Source organism: Eublepharis macularius, chromosome 8, assembly GCF_028583425.1.
Source record: "Eublepharis macularius isolate TG4126 chromosome 8, MPM_Emac_v1.0, whole genome shotgun sequence".
Lineage (NCBI taxonomy): Eukaryota > Metazoa > Chordata > Lepidosauria > Squamata > Eublepharidae > Eublepharis > Eublepharis macularius.
In genome coordinates this window covers 38367766-38384253 of record NC_072797.1, presented here as the reverse complement: position 1 = coordinate 38384253, position 16488 = coordinate 38367766, and the positions used below count along the sequence as shown (strand labels likewise).

Here is a 16488-nt window from a genome sequence, read left to right as displayed (position 1 = left end):
GTGGCTTCCGCAGAAGCATATACCTGTTCCGAGACTCCACAGGGCGTGGTCAGAGCAGGAAGAGCCTCCCTCGGAATGAAAAGTGGGACTTCAGGCGCACCTGGTCGACGAGAACGAAAATCGGCGCAGGCAGGTTAGGGTTTCGCTTCTCCTTTGTTAGAGGGCTGCAGTGCGTGTAACGATTTCATCAGAATAGGCCGGCGCACGTTCAATAGGCAAAGCATTGCGAGCATGAATTTACAGTCACTGGGCTACTACAGGCGTATCAAAACAAGCCAGTGAGACAGCGCGCTGGAATTAAAATTAGGAGTAGGTTCGGAAATGAAAACTGATCGAAGTGAACGCTAATCAAACTTCAATGCCATGTGCTAAACGCTTTGAAGATCCATTTTGTGTTCATAGTGTATGAATTAGCATCTTCTTACAGATTTATTGTGATGCCCTACTAGTAGCAAATGAGGAAGCCCAGTACATGAGATGTACATTTTCACTGCACGAAAGAAGACAGGAATGGCAAATATTCTAATTTAACATACTGCATCCCAACATTGTAGCAAATCTCAGTGATAGCTATTTATGTCATTTATAGTCTGCCTTTCTCACTGAGACTCAAGGCAGATTACATAGTGAGAAATTAGTACAGTGTCAAGGACATTTCCATAAACAATGTCACAGGATTTTACAAAGATATAGCATTGGAAGGATCCAATACAAAGTTGAAGAATTGCTGAAACAGAACCTAATAAATTCTAAGACTGACATTAGATAACATGAAGCACAAGTAGTATATACGAGTACATATTCAAAGCAACAAATATGTAAGGCAACATAGTGGTGAAGTCTATGGTCCCTAACTCATTAGTGAAGCATCTGAGACCCCCTCCCTACAATATTTCCTTCCTATCTCAGTAAAAAGTCTTTTTGAATAATTTGGTCTGGCATTGTTTGTGGAAAGCCAGGAGTGGGTGCTCTCCTTACCTCCTCAGGCAGCCTGTTCCACAGGGTAGGGGCCACCACAGAGAAAGCCTGTGTATGGGCTGCTGCTGATTTTGCCCATGTGCACCTGAAGCAGATTCTGTTCAGGTGCGTGACGCTGCTGTGGAGGGACATAGGGAGGGAGGCGGTCCTGTAGGTATGTTGGGCCAGAGCTGTGAAGACCTTTGTATGTAATAACCAATACCTTGAATTGAGCACGGTAGCTGATAGGTAGCCAATGGAGTGACTGTAGGATGGGAATGATGTTCCTGCTCCTGCTCCCTCCTGCTAACCGTTGAGCTGCAGCATTTTGCACCAATTGGAGCCTCCTAGTTAACTTAGATGGGAAACCAATGTATAGTACATTACAATAGTCAACTTTTGATGTTAACCATAGCATGGATCCAGGTGGCCAGGTCGGCCATGTCAAGGTAAGAAGCCATTTTCCAGGCTAGAGTGAGATAATAGTAAGCATTTTTTGTGGCTGCCTTAACTTGTTTTTCTAGTAGTAGCGCTGGATCCGGTATAACCCCTAGGCTCTTAACCGAGTCTGCAAGGGTCAGATGAACTCCATCAAAAGTGGGGAGTACAAGGTCTTTCAAGATCTCTGCCTTCCCAACAAGCATCACTTCAGTCTTATCAGGGTTCAATTTCAATTTGTTATTTTTCAGCCATTTCACCACAGCTGTCAGGCAGCGATCTAAGATTTCTACTGCATCCTGTGGGGTTCTGGATATAGTGTCAACTCTATATTTTATAGAACTCTGTATTTAACAGAAACAGAAGCGTTTCTATTTCACTTCTGTTTCTATTTAATTTGATATCCACTTCTATTTAAACTTAAATTAGCTCCTCTGCCAACCTTTAACAATTGGATTAATTGATAGTTACTCTTGAGTAATTTCATTTTAACAGCACTTTAAAAGTAAAAAAAATGTATTAATTAAAAAACCATATCTTCTTCCTATAACATTTAAAAGGTCTTTATTTAGAGGACCAAGGATGTGAATTACACTAACATCAATAAATGAACTCAAGCTATGTATGCCTTGTTGCTAAATTCACTTTCTTCTCCTACATCTATTCACAAAGATGAATGATAATAGAAATTTAACTTATAGCAAGTTCTACACAGAATAATGAAATGCAAGTCCAATATTACTGAACATGGATTTCTAAAGCAATTGAAGGTAGATTGATTATAATCAAAGTTTTATCAAAACACTGAACTGTTTCTTACACTGCTAGTTTGAAATAAATTGTGCATAAAAGATGTGTTTATGAATAATAATTGATAGTGATGGCCAAATTGCCAAAGCAACCACCACCATAACCCTCCTCTATGAAACTTTGCCTTTCTGGCAGGAAGTGAAGAAAAAATCCAGCAAAAGTACTGTTCTGACTTTGCCCTAATAAAAGCCTAAAAGGTGCCTCTTTCCAGTAGTTAGAAAAGCAGGAGAGAAGAAGACAAGGCTGAAATCACAACATTCTCTACTCCTAACACCCCGTGGACATTTGCAATAGTTTATACAATTTATAGGTCATAAATCTAGTCAGCTAAAATTTAACCAGACATTACAGAAACAACTTCCTTTTTTAAAAGTCCTGAAGTATACATCAGTACAAAGTGGCACAAAAGTCTGTTGGAGAATGTCTGATTTGTTATAACAGTTTGTTCAATTGCTAGTACACAAAATACACAAAACACAGTATTGGTAGTACTGCTTCTTCAGATTCCAGCCACGTTTTTCTCCAGTTGCAGAACAATTGCCTTCAAATCTGGATCCTCTGCCCAGTTGACTCCACTTCCAATAATAAGATTCTGAAACAGATCACAGTAATACTACAATCAGATGATGTCCATAACAGTAACCAATGAAAACTCATTTTCTCTAAATTAGAAACATTCTAAAAAATTAAATACAACTACACATTGCCTTAAAGGAACTTACCGGTTTTTGTTTCAGAAGTACTCACTGACTGTTAAGACATTGCTGTTACATGGTAGTTGGCGCAAATTTTGCAAAACAGAATAAGAACCACTTAAGTTTTCTCTAAGTGTCACACCACAGACTGGAGACAAAGAATCATAACTGGGAACTCTGGTTGAGGAACTGATCACTGTACTGCCCTCCCACTTGGCAGCCACCTGAAGAGCTGAGGGCTGGTTGAGGATTCTTGGAAACAGTAAGGAAAATTGCAGACACTATGGACCTTTCCCTTTGCACAAAAGGAAGAGCCTTCCACTCACACAAGTGCATCTTTAAATATAATTATCTATGTAAAACATTTGTATGCTGCTTTTCCATCCAAATAAGGTACTCAAAGTAATGAACATTAAAACGTGGCATTAAAAACATTTAAAATATGTTGTATATATACAGTAATTCAATAAAAATATTTTTTATAAGTTTTTACCCTGCCTTTCTGCCGTCATAGGGCCACCAATGCAGCTGACAAGACATACAAATAAAAAAAGTCTTCATCCACTGGCAGAAGAAAACAGGAGACTGACAAATCTCCCTGAGGAGGGAGTTCCAAAGTTTTTTTTTAATTTTTATTGGTGAGTACATAGTTATTACATACATTCCCCATCATACCTAATTTATTTTGACCCCCCCCTTCCCCCCCTCCTTATAGACTTCCAACAGCTTTCTAACCCTTAACCTATCTTATTACTTATTTTCCATTAAATTCTTCTAAATCATATATGTATTATATCTCTTACTCTAAGCATATTCAAATTCTCTTATATATACTCTATCAAATCCACTAATATATCCATTCTCTACATCACTATTTAAACTATATATTTTTGATAAATTCTCTTAATAGTAATACTAGCTTAGGTTAATTAATAGCTAAATTTTCCCATTAATGGTAAAGTTACTTATCTCTTCTATTTAAGAAATCACAGATTAATAGTTCTCAAACTGACACAGTCCTCCTTTCACATCCCATTTTTTTTTCTAAATATTGTTTCAATTTCCCCCAGTCTGCAGTATATTCTCCTGGATCAAGGTCTTTGAGTTTTCTTGTCATTTTATCCATCTCAGCCATGTACAGCAATTTGTAAATCCAGTCTTCTGTCATTGGTATTTCTTGTACTTTCCATTTCTGCACATATAAAAGTCTTGCTGCTGTAGTCATGTAAAATAACAATGTTCTGTACTGCATTGGAACATCTTCCATTCCCAAGTTCAGTAGCAGCAATTCTGGGTTCTTATTTATTTGGGTTTGCAAAACCTCGTTAATTACTTTAATTATATCTCCCCAGTATTGCTTAGCTACCTCACAAGTCCACCACATATGGTATAATGATCCTTCATGCTTTTTACATTTCCAGCATCTGTCTGACATATTAGTATTTCCTTGCGCAATTTTCTTTGGTGTTAGATACCACCTGTACATCATTTTATATACATTCTCTTTAATATTTGTACAAGTTGAAATCTTCAGTGTATTTTTCCACAAATGCTCCCAAGCTTCCATTGTTATTTCTTTATGAAAATTTATTGCCCATTTCACCATCTGGACTTCAACTGTTTCATCTTCCGTGTGCCATTTTAGAAGTATTTTATAAATTTTCGAGATTTCTTTTTTACCTTCTTGTAAAATCACTTCTTCTAATTCCGACTTTTCCAATCTTATTCCTCCTTTTGAACAGTCCGAGTTGTAAAGATCTCTGATTTGCCTATATTGAAACCATCCATAATGAGGAAATAACTCTTCTTGCGTTTTTATTTTTAACCTTTTATGTTCCATTATTGTTATCTCTTTATAGGTTAAACATTGTTGTTCATTATAAACAGCTCTCGGATCTATTACTTCGTATGGTACCACCCAAGAGGGGATACCATCTTCCATATAGTCCTTGGGAGTTCCAAAGTTTTGGTACCATGACCAAGAAGGCCTTTCTTGGGCCCTTTCTCAGGTTCTTCCTCAGATGGCAGGGAAACTCGAGGCAGGCCATCAAACAATGACCAAAGTGGATGGGTAAGTTCATATGAGAGAAGATGGGACCTTAAGTTATGCCGGGCCAAAGCTTTACAGGGCTTTAAAGGTCAATACCAGCACCTTGAATTGGGCCCAGAAGCAAATTGGGAACCAATGTAGATGCAACAAGACTGGAGTGATATGGTCACTACGAACCACTTCAGCCATCACTTTGGCTGCAGCATTCTGGACCAACTGTAGCTTCCAGACAGTCTCCAAGGACAACCCTATGGAGAGTGCATTGCAGTTATCTAATCTAGATAATAAGGCATACACTGCAGTGGCACAACCTCTTGCCCCCAGGAGAGGGATCCAAGCTGAAGCTGGTGAAAGGCACCCATGGCTACTGCTGCCACCAGTTTATCAAACAGAAGGCACAGGTCCATGAGCACCTGGAAGCTATGAACCTGCTTCTTTAGGGGGAGTACAACCCATCCAGAACAAGAGATAACTCATTTCCTTGGTCAGACCTTTCCCCCTACAAGTAGCACCTCCATTTTGTCAGGGATTACTATTATACTTATTACTGTTAGGTACCCATCAACTTGCTAAATATTTACCAGCATTTAGAATTTTCAAACATGCTTGTGTTATGTAATTTTTTAATTATTAACTGAATAGCCATTTTTTCTCACTATGTTAACATTAAAAAGGAACAAGAGAATGTAGAAGAGGCAGTTAATAGACATTGTTACCAATTTATGCAAGTTACATGCCCGGTCATTTCCCATGTATTTACAGTAATGAAATATATTTGTCAATAGGCCATGAAATTTAATATTGGTAGGCTTTGCTCCAGTAAGCATTTTTATCAGTTATTAAAAAAACCACCCCCACCCAAGGGCATCAGTTACATAATTGCATCAAGATGAGCTAATATAAATGCAATCAGACACGTCTATCCATCGTTTAAGAATTATTTTACCTGAAAAATATTTTGAATCAGTGTAGTCATCTTAATTTCCTGTTGCAGATTTCTATTAGCCTTTGTTAACATTTCTCCCACTTGCATATTTTCTAATTCCTCTTTCTGTTTTCTCTTCTTTTCATGTATTCGTGCCAGTGCACATTCCCCAGCTCTCTTTAGCGCTATTCATTAAAGGGGGAAAAAAGCCATAAATCTGCTAATTCGTAAACACACCAACTCTTTATTCTTGTGCAAGTCTAAGAGGAAAAGAAGGCAGTGTCATCCAATCCCACCCCCCACAATCCATGCCATATTGCTCAGGTGGATCTCTCAGTTCTCAGTGATTGTTCTTTGGGGGACTGTTGGAGGAAGGTGGGAAGAACCATTTCTGTAAGCACTTTCCCATTTGTGGGAGCTTGGATCCAACCCAAGGTAACTATAATCTCATTTCCCTTTAAAAAACTTACCTAGTCTGCTCTGTTTAACCTTGTTCAGTTTTTCTTCCAATTCACGAGATTTCTGCATAAATAAGTAGTTTTTTCTTATATAAAACTTTATATTGTCAGATTATAGTATAGCTGCAAAATGTTATTAAAACTATAAAGCTACGCTCACATTACAACAGGTTTTTATATCCTTTTACAGGCAATGAATCTTAAGATTGTTTTGCTATAAAGTCCACGTACCTGCTGAGATTTAAGTATGGCAGTACTCAGCAACATGATGTGCTTTATGGTGTCCCAGATCAACCTAGCAAGAGCATACACAGACATGAGTATGATTTCATAAACTTCAAGGCCAAGCTAGGCACCTTAAACAAAATCCTAGCAAGCGCTTGTAAGAAAAAGTAGTTTGGGGACTTTGAATGGAGAATCAGCATTGGGAAGGAAGGGGCATGTAGCTCCCCACCCCCACAATCTTCACATCTCAATCTTTTCCACCCACCCATAAGGTTTCATACATGTATTAGTAGCGGCACACATTGGGGATCCAGGGGGAGGGGGAAGGAGGTAAAGCAATTGGGGAGGAGGAGCTGCAGCAGAAAATAATGGTCAAAGGAAGGATTTCCCCCAGCACCCAAACTACCCATCCTGTTGCTGCTTTTCCTTAGGAAGGGTCTTCAGAGTTTTGATAAATGAATTCGCACATAGCATGAAGCTTGTCCCTTAGCTTACATCAAGTGGTGTTTACTCCTTTAAGTCAAGGCTGACTTCAGTCTACAGTTCTTTAATGAACAGATTAAAAAGACTCCAGAGATAAGCTAATATTGGAGTATTGTTTGCAGTGGCAAGAAATCATTGACGTTTCTTTTTCTTCAGACTTTATTAATAAGGCACCAGACGTCAGGGGGACAGCAACACTAAATTGCAAGCAGTAACGGAGCCATCGCCGATGGCAAGGAAAGTACCAAGACTCGAAGTCAACATTACGGAAGCACAATCCATATGTTAAACATGCTTGTCATTCTGATTGGCCATCTCAAGAGTATGAAGTGCAGAACAGTCAAGCAGGCCAAACCCTTATTTTGCGCAAATTTCCCCCCAAACCAGGGAGGAGCTCCTCCTCAACCGATTTCCCTTGGGAGGGAGAATCACTTTCACCAACAAGAGGAAAAATAGCTGGAGGAAGCATTTTATTCTTTTGATTGGAAGAAACATGGCCAGAGGAAGGACTTGAAGCGCCCCCTGCCTGCTTGTGTGGTGCTTTACACTGACCCGGTCACCACTTGATAGAATTAGGTCGCTGCTGATTTTATAAAGCAAGGGAGCAACGCCATCATATCTAGCCAGATCCCAAGTTTAGCAACCAAATGATGCCCTTTGGTTTTAATATTTATTTAGACAGTGGGGCCCAACTATAAAAAAGTCTCACAAAGGACTGAAATAGGAAATTTCTATAGTCGACTTAAATGTATCTAGTATTTCAGCATGCCATTATCTACCCTTCCACTGAACAGCTTCTAGATAGCAGCATAACCCAAGTGTACAATCATTCTGGACCTCATAAAGGCAATTTCTGGGCCTCTAGTTGCACAGCAGGTAATTTACATTGCTAGCTGCAGTAACAATGCTTGTGGAAACATAATCAGCTAGACTTGGTAAATTTTTAGGGCACTCATAGTAATGATATTTTTAGGATTTTCATTCTCTCGGTAAATACCAGAAAAATCCCCCTATGATTTTCAGCGGCCAGCCAGATAATCACATATTTGTACATGCATACTGCAGCACAGGTATAAGTACGCAAGTGAAAACTTTAAGAAATCTTGATTCAGACTTTTCAGGTTCCCTTACTTGGCATCAGCATCATCATTCTTCAGTTTGGCTCGGAGGGCTTCAGTTACTTGAATCCTATGGAACACAAAGAAGTTACAAGAGGAGATGTATAAATATCCTAGATAAATTTACACAACAACCAACAACTGCATACTGAGTATTTGTTTCTCCCTTCACCTATATATTTCTGTTTATAAATGATGCACCATAATTCAGCACTTGGGCACTGTTATAAATAGCTACAGGGATGGATCCTAGCATCTTGTTTCATCAGCTTCCATATGTTCCTTCGGTGCAAGGCAAGATGTTCTGTTACCTATTGAATATAACGCCCCAGAGTTTGTCATGCAGCATATTTATCCCTATGAAATGAGTATGAGATTGTTTATGCTTTACAAGTTACTTAAGGTAAAGGCTTACAAAATGAGAATTACATGTTTTATTGGTATTATTGTCTTGTGTTAATCTCATAAACGGGCCTTCCTTCCCAAAAACGGGGTTTTGAAAGACATCAGAAATGAAAAAAACTATGATCTTTTACTTGGGAAGGATCATTGTTACACCTTGAAAGAAAATACAGCACTGTTGTGGTACACAAAGCCTGAAGTACAAGCAAAAGTTTCTTTACCACACAAGATCTTAACACTGTCTTGATCTCTGAAAAAACCAACAATGGGCTGGATTCTACCATTTCATTCCATTGGTACTTCCAGTGATACAAAACAGATGACAAACTCTGACAAATTAAGCACAGAGTATGCTTACATGAATGACTTCAGTGGGCATTCAGCCCATGTAACCTTTGCTATATTACAGCCTGAATGTTTTCTATTTCCCTCTATAATAATCTCTTAATCTCTGTTTCATATAGTGTACTCGAAGTGCCCAGCAAATAACAAATATTTACCTCTGCAATGCCAGTGTTTTGTTTTGGTATGAAATCTTCACCTCTTCCATTTCTCTTTCCAAATCTTCAACTGAGCTAAAAACAAAATGGAAGAACAAACAACAAATAATAACATCGGAAAGTTATCTTCCTTAGAAGGTGCTGCTGCTTCTACTAAATTCTTATTAAAAACCAGAACAGCATAAGTAACATTTAAGTCAATGCTCGTCTGATTCAATATCAACTCTACAATTTCCTGGGCTGTCTTTAGAAATGTAAACAGTTTGCAAGGGTCAGTAGAAATGAAACATTAAAATTTCTGACATAAATACATTAAATCAGAAATTCATTTTTTCCTCAGTGTATCAACAGTATAGCTAGAGCGTTTTAAAATAATTCCAATACCAAACTATGCAAGGACGTGTCTCTAAACAGAAACCCTCATTTCTAGCCCTGAAGTCTATTAAAATAATCTTGAGACTGCATGGTTAACATGGCGGATAAAAGGGGGTAGTAAACAGGACTTCTAGTGCACAGGGGATTATCAACAACATACATACTCCATTGCTCTTCCCTATGCCCAGAAAAAAACAGAGTTGTCCAATATATGCAGACATCCTTGATTTTCATAAAAGTATAGAGTTTACAAAATTCAGGTTTCTTTCTGCAGAACTGTTTTTTAATGGCACATATATTACTACTATTCCTTTGACTTTTGTTTGTGCTCTTAAATTCAGAGGACTGTTCAATTCATAAGACAAAACAGTAACAGATTCAACACCTCAGCCAAGGACATACCTCTCAACTACCTTTTCATCTATAACTTGATCTGGAAAGCTTTCTTCACCTGCCAGGCAAAAATGATATGTTAAAGATTGGGAAAAAAGACAAGCCCCCAGCGTTACACAGAGAACCACAGTGGTCAAAATCCCTAATTTTGATCTTTGCAGTAAAAAAAAATACTTTATAAATAAGCATCTTCTCAGAACGCAGTATGTTTTTAAATTTTTACTTCAGCAATAGAGGATATGTGAAAGTTTGCAGTAGTAAAGTTTTTAAAACAGCAAGCTCACACTTACTTGCATTAATTGCTGTATTGTATTCCATAAGATGTTGTTTTATTTGTTCCCTTACTCTACAGAAAAAAAATGAAAAAAATCAAACAACAACAAAACAGAAAACAAAAACAATCCAATAGAATTCAATAGATAAAACAATGTTTGCTCTCACAATAGGACCTTAATGAGGGGTAGGAACTGAAATAACTGCAGTACTATTTTGGACTGTTTCAACACCATGAAAAAGATTAGCAAAAACCATACATAAAGAGTTTATTTAACCATGCCCAGCCAGCCGTTTGTTACATGTGTATTTTCAAAGACCATAGCATAATAATTCCACTAAACATGAGGGGATAAATAACCGAGCAAAGAAGTTTGCAACCTCAATTTAATTAGTAATTCATTTAGGTTACTTTTAAAAAGGCAGATATCCCAAGTTTACAAAACCTTAGGTGTTTATTTCCATATATAACTAAGCAAATGGAATGGATCCTGAGAAATACCAGTGCAGAATGACTCTTACAGCACTGAGATCATGAGGTTCTTCCCTCAACAATAATTGCATTCACAAAAAATGTAAAGATACTACTGACAAAGACAGTAGTGGAAACACATTTGGTCTCTTGTAGTTTATAAGTAAGACTGATCCTCAGATTATAGCTGCTTTGTTCGTTTATTAAAGGACATTTCCTGTGTTTAGATGACATTAGTTTCCAAGAACAGATGTAGATTTTTAGTTCTATATTTGCTCCTCAACCTTCTCTGGTAAACCCGAGAAAACTAAAGCTGGTAGCAGTTGGAGATGACCGCTTTAGCGTGAATGAAAGGATGCAGCCCCAAAACACCAGCGACGCTCGGAGGACTAACAGATTTGGGATTTGTTTGCCTTCTCGCCTATGAACTTTGGCTGCAACAGGGCCGAAATCGCAACCTCCCCCCTTGCGAAACGGATTTTCGTGGGGTTGCCAAACCCAAGTGGGGCCTGGAGATCTCTCGGGATTACAGCGGATCTCCAGGCCACCAAGATTAGTTTCCCTGGAGAAAATAGATCCAGAGGAGTTAGCCGTGTAGTAACAAAATCAAAAAGAGTCCAGTAGCACCTTTAAGACTAACCAACTTTATTGTAGCATAAGCTTTCGAGAATCACAGTTCTCTTTGCATCTGACGAAGAGAACTGTGATTCTCGAAAGCTTATGCTACAATAAAGTTGGTTAGTCTTAAAGGTGCTACTGGACTCTTTTTGATTTTCCTGGAGAAAATGGCTCCTTTGAGCGTAGACTGTGTTGCATTATACCCTACTGAGGTACCCCCCCCTTTCCCGAAACCCTGCCCTCCCCAAGCTGCACCCCCAAACCCCCAGGAACTTCTCGCCCGGGAGCTGGCAACCCAGCATGCACCCCAGCCCAAGCACCTCTCCAGTCCACGAAGGAGAAAAGGAACCCACCGAAAGAGCGTGACCAAGTCCGGGGTCGCCCCATCCCGGCTCACAAGCCTGCGGGCTGGCGCCGCTTCTGCAGCCGCCCCCTCGAAAGAACCGTCGAGGGCCGCCGCTTCCTCCCCCAAGCCGGCGGATGCATCCGCCGCTCCTCCCAGCAGCTCCATCCCGGCCGCGGCCGCCTCTCTTCACGGCAGCTCTTTCGAACGGCCCGCCGCCGCCTGACGTCACCGACCTCTGCGATCGATTGCTCCTGCCTCGAGCAACTCGCCAGGCACGAAAGCAGCGGCGCTCTCCTTTCAGGCCTCGTGGGTCAAGCGGCCCTATAGGGTTGCAGCCACATACTTCCGAGAACCAATTGGATGGCAAAAGGAATCCGCCATCTGCGGGGAAACGAAAAAATATCGAAGGGGGGAGCGATCCCAGATAGCTCTGGAGGCTCTTTTCCTTTAGTTGTAGCCTCTTGCTCTGAAAGGGTGTGGTGAAGGAAAAGTGCAGGATTTTACATCACTTCAATTTCTTGGCCCCAAAATGTTTCCTTATCAAAATCTGGACGAAGGGCAAAGAATGGCTCTCGGGATCCAATTTGATTTTTTCCCCTGAACGTTCGTTCACTGACGTTCCAAATGGCCATTGGAATCTGACATTTGGAGCTAACTCCTTAAAGATACTTTTGTAAGCAACCGATGATCACCCATGTCTAATGCTTTCCCATGAACAGTAGGAATTTGTCTGCCATTTGAAAACATTCTGTTGCAGATCTACGGCTGCAACTCTAACCAAAAGTAAACTCCACTGAACACAGTCGGGCTTATTTCTGAGTGATGCAAAGGATTACACCGTTGGAAATTTACAACCTCCGCCTGAAGCTTGGCAACTCTAGAGACAATTCTCCAACGGAAGATCTTGGGGGAGACTTCCAGGTGAAACTGCTGAATTCATTAAGTAGTGCAACACTAATTTCCCCAGGACTAAACAAAGACTTGGAATTTCTAACACACTACAATTGTTAACATAAGTAAAGCCTGATTAATCAAACCAGTGGCTGATCTGCAACAGCTTGACTCATCACATGCCACCCTGCAAAGCAGAAAAAATCAGCAATTGTCCATCCCACCCACGTTCTCTGTGGTGGCTCCCACATTATAAATGGGTCAGTCTGAGGCTGTTAGGAAGACCTCTCTGTTTGTTTTGCAAAACAGAATTGTTTGGGAGGATATGCTTTGCATTGGGAGTAGAGCTGTGATATACAGATCAGCTTGAGAGGTGACCTCTGTTAGGGATAATGTAGCTCTCTGCTACTGTATTTGTGGTGCTCTGGAGGATTTACCACATTACCTACTATCCTGCCCACTTTATGCAGAGCTAAGGAATAAATTCCTAGAAGAGTTTTTAATTGGTTTATACTCCTCTTCAGACTCTTGTGTTGTTTTTTCTCCTGTCTAACACTGCTGCATTTGTTTCTTATAGTCTCTCTGTTCGCCTTAGCAGCCAAGAAAATCCGGGCTAGAGTTGTTTCCAGAGACAGCAGTGTCTTTATCTGACTGGTATTTTCTGCCTAGATCATTTTAATCTTTGTACATATCTTTACATGCTAGAGTGTTTTGTGTGTTTGGAGTGTAACAGCCTTGGGCTACAAACAATAAATTTACCTATAAGGAAGATCCGCTTGAGAGGTGACCTCTGTTAGGGATAATGTGGGGTTTATTTTCTTCCTGCTAGTTGTTCAATCCAAGTTCCGCTGTGTTATGTTGTTTTACTCGGAAGCTTTGCTGTTAGTCTCATGTTATAGTTTGTAATCAATTTGCTGATTGACTGAATAGCTTTGTTTTACCAGGAACTTTTGATGTTAGACTGAAATGTTACCATATTTTGTAATCAGCTTACTGATTGACTGAATAGTTTTATTATACATGTAATCCACCTTCAGTCCACATAAGAAAGACATAGTAGAAATGAAAATAAATAAAATCTAGTGCAGCATACTGTTTCACACAGGAGCCAACCAGTTCCTCCCAGGGCCAAACAAACAGGATAGGGAAGATGATGCCTTTAGTCACAGTGGCCAGCAGTCCTTGATGGACCTCTTTGTCATGCATCTCTCTCACCCCCTTTTAAAGCCATCTATGCACATGGCCATCATCATCACTACGTCCAATGGCAGCAAGATCCAGTTTAATTATTCACTGGGTAAAAAAGTATTTCCTTTTGTCTGTCCTGAACCTCTTTCCCAACAACTTCATTGTTAAATAACTTAGGTAAAGCATGCCTTAGTAGAAGTTTTAACTGAGATTTGGAACTTCTAAGGGAAGGAAGAAAAAGATTTATGTAGAGGGAGGCAATTTCAAAGAATGGGGGAGCAACATATGGGCCTCTTTGAATCTTTGTTAAGAGCTTTTTTTTAAAAAAGGAAAATAATCTCTTTGTGTCTTTTCTCATGTAAAGTAGAAAAAAGGAGGGGGAAAAAGCAGGGTGTTTTTATTTTCTGGGTATAATTGTTACAAGCCTCAAATAGTTACTCTAGAAAATGTGCAAGTATGTATCTCCAGCAGCTCTGGCTGATTGTTCCAGATCTGGAGTTCCTGAGCAGGACTTTGTCCTGTATGCCACTCTAATCCCACCCCCATCACAATACACAAATATTAGAATCCACTAAAGTATTACACACTGAGCAATCTTTTACTGCAGAACTTTTCCAGGCCAGATAGTGTTGGAGGGAAGGATAAAGATAAAAACAGTGGCTGACTGGCTCACAACTAAAATGCTGTTTTAAATGCTTTAGGGTAGTGCTGGTCTTGAAACGAGTATTACAAGAGGGATAACTGCATTTGGAAAAGGCTAGAGACTGCACATGAACTGAATTGTTAAACATGTTGTTTTCTTAGCAATACTATCTCCAAGGAAGATGGAAGACCCTGCTTAGCTTCCAAGATCTGGTAAAATTGGCTTGCCTGGGCTATCCAGGTCAGGATCGCTTACAGATACAGTTACCCAAATAGGGTACACATGTATGGCCCTTAAATTTGTAGCATTGCCTGTGTGTGACAGGTCAAATAGGTGCACATCTGGGCAATCTATATTTAGGATCACTGTCTGGTGTATACTGGGCTCCCAACTTTAGCTTTATAAAATGATAAAGGGGGAATTAGTAAAGAACAGGAAATAATGCAAATTCACCTTTATTGAAAAAAATGCAAATATATGGCAAGAAATGAAATGGATACTAATGCTATGTACACACGTGCATGCACACACAGCTGAGAGGTACTTACATTTTAGAAGGATTGCTAAGGGGGCAGAAAAGGAGACATTTCATGAGCCTGATCCTGAGGGAGAAGTGCAGGCAAGGGAGATGGAGGACATGCAAGGATGCTGCATAGGGTGATCAGAGGTCCAAAGGTTGACAGTTCAGAGACAGAGCCACTCAAAACCTCCCTCGAAGGTCCTGTGCTTCATCACAGGGCTAGCGGGTTGGATAATTCTACTCTAAAACTATTGGGGAAATTTAAGGGCCCACAGTGGGGAGATAATTCTCTCATTTAGTCCCCCATGACCAGGATTGGACTGCTGGGGAAGTTTGAATTCTATTGGATGTTTAAAAATAACTGCTGTCAGCTTCAGGCAGGAAGATATGAAGAATATTATAGGAATCTAAGTGATCTTACTTAGTTTGAGAGACTTCACATGCTAAACTCAGAGTTAAAAAGAACCAGCTGAAGCTAATACTCAGTCTAGGATGGTTGGTAAAATTTTGTTGTGCATGCCTTGTGACTTCTTCAGTGCTTTAGGGCTATACTAATAATATTCAATTTATATACTGCCCTTCAGGGCAACTTAACACCCACTCAGGGCAGTTTACAAAGTATGTTATTATCCCCACAACATTCCCAACTGAATCAGGTATTCTATAGCAGACTGTTGCCTGCAGAAACTGCAGTATTTGCCAGTAAGTTGTTACAGTTAAGGAACTGGACCAGGTGTGCATTTTCACAGCCATAACAGATGCAGCATGAGTACACTGGACTCTTGCAGGCTTCAAAATTGGCAGCTTCCCATGTAGGAAAAGAGTGCACGAAAAGCAATCTTGAAAGCAGTAAGGTCTTTTGAGCTTATAGGGGGGGAAAGTCATCCGAGAGATTTAAAATTGTTTGGGTCTGTTCCAATCTGGTTTCAAGCCTGGTTATGGGACTCAAATGGTCACCCAGGTGAATGACTGGTGCTGGGAGGCAAACAAGAGAAGTGCAACCCGGTTACTTCTCCTGGACCTCTCAGCAACTTTTTATATCATAAATCATATTATCCTTCCAGACCATCTTTTGGGGTTGGGACTATGAGGCACTGTTCTGCAGTGGTTTTGGTCCTACTTCAAAGGCAGATTTCAGAGTGTGCTACTGGGAGGCTGCTGCTCCACCCCTTGGCTCTGGCTGGGGCAAACTGGCTGGGGCATACATGTCTTAAAGAAAAATACTGAAGCCTACAGAGTTGGCTACTCCTTGAGACCCATGCCAGAGTGTATGTCTCCTGATACTGAATTCTCCTGAGGCCTGCAGCACACACTCAATTAAGGGCCCTGGGCAACTCCAGCTGCTGTTAGGTGCTCCTGAGTTTGAATAGGTGTGCATTGAGGCAATCTTATAGGCAGCCTCTCCATTCAGAGCTTGTCAGGTTTGGTGCAGCAGGACTCTAATCTGAAGAACTGGGTTTGATTCCCCACTCCCTGCTTGAAGCCAGCTGGGTGACCTTGGGTTAGTCACAGCTTCTAGGAGCTCTCTCAGCCCCACCCATCTCACATTGTCCCCAGTTTGAGGTAGAACCTAATGTTATTAGAGGGTTTGGGGAAGAAAGTTAACCATTCTGTGGAGAAAACTGAGCAAAGCCTTATTTGCTTAGTTATTACAACATTCTTAGCTAAAATAAGCAGTAATAAAGTCAGCTAAGCTTTCATACAGGGT

At 40.2% G+C, this 16488-nt stretch overlaps 1 protein-coding gene and 1 long non-coding RNA gene across 2 annotated transcripts; one reads left to right on the top strand and one right to left on the bottom strand.

The window, feature by feature from the left end:
• The first annotated feature begins 45 nt into the window (after positions 1-45).
• LOC129334634 (uncharacterized) lies at positions 46-8584 on the top strand. The gene is made up of 3 exons (XR_008597521.1): positions 46-133; positions 3415-3538; positions 7198-8584. It is a non-coding gene; the product is annotated as an uncharacterized LOC129334634 (long non-coding RNA).
• CENPH (centromere protein H) lies at positions 1964-11744 on the bottom strand. Its single transcript, XM_054986858.1, has 9 exons — positions 11546-11744; positions 10120-10175; positions 9839-9887; positions 9062-9136; positions 8173-8229; positions 6565-6628; positions 6346-6397; positions 5897-6060; positions 1964-2797 (listed from the first exon to the last, which is right to left on the bottom strand). Exons 1-9 carry the CDS (start codon positions 11701-11703, stop codon positions 2705-2707), a joined length of 768 nt encoding a protein of 255 aa, XP_054842833.1. The 5' UTR covers positions 11704-11744; the 3' UTR covers positions 1964-2704.
• Positions 11745-16488: the final 4744 nt, after the last annotated feature.

Excerpts from the sequence above, each read along its gene's own strand:
- CENPH (XM_054986858.1), bottom strand. The coding sequence starts at position 11,703 with ATGGAGCTGCTGGGAGGAGCGGCGGATGCATCCGCCGGCTTGGGGGAG. Across the intron at positions 8,230-9,061 it reads AAAACACTGGCATTGCAGAG|GATTCAAGTAACTGAAGCCC; the intron begins GTAAATATTTGT and ends TGTGTTCCATAG. Across the intron at positions 2,798-5,896 it reads TGATTCAAAATATTTTTCAG|AATCTTATTATTGGAAGTGG; the intron begins GTAAAATAATTC and ends GATCTGTTTCAG.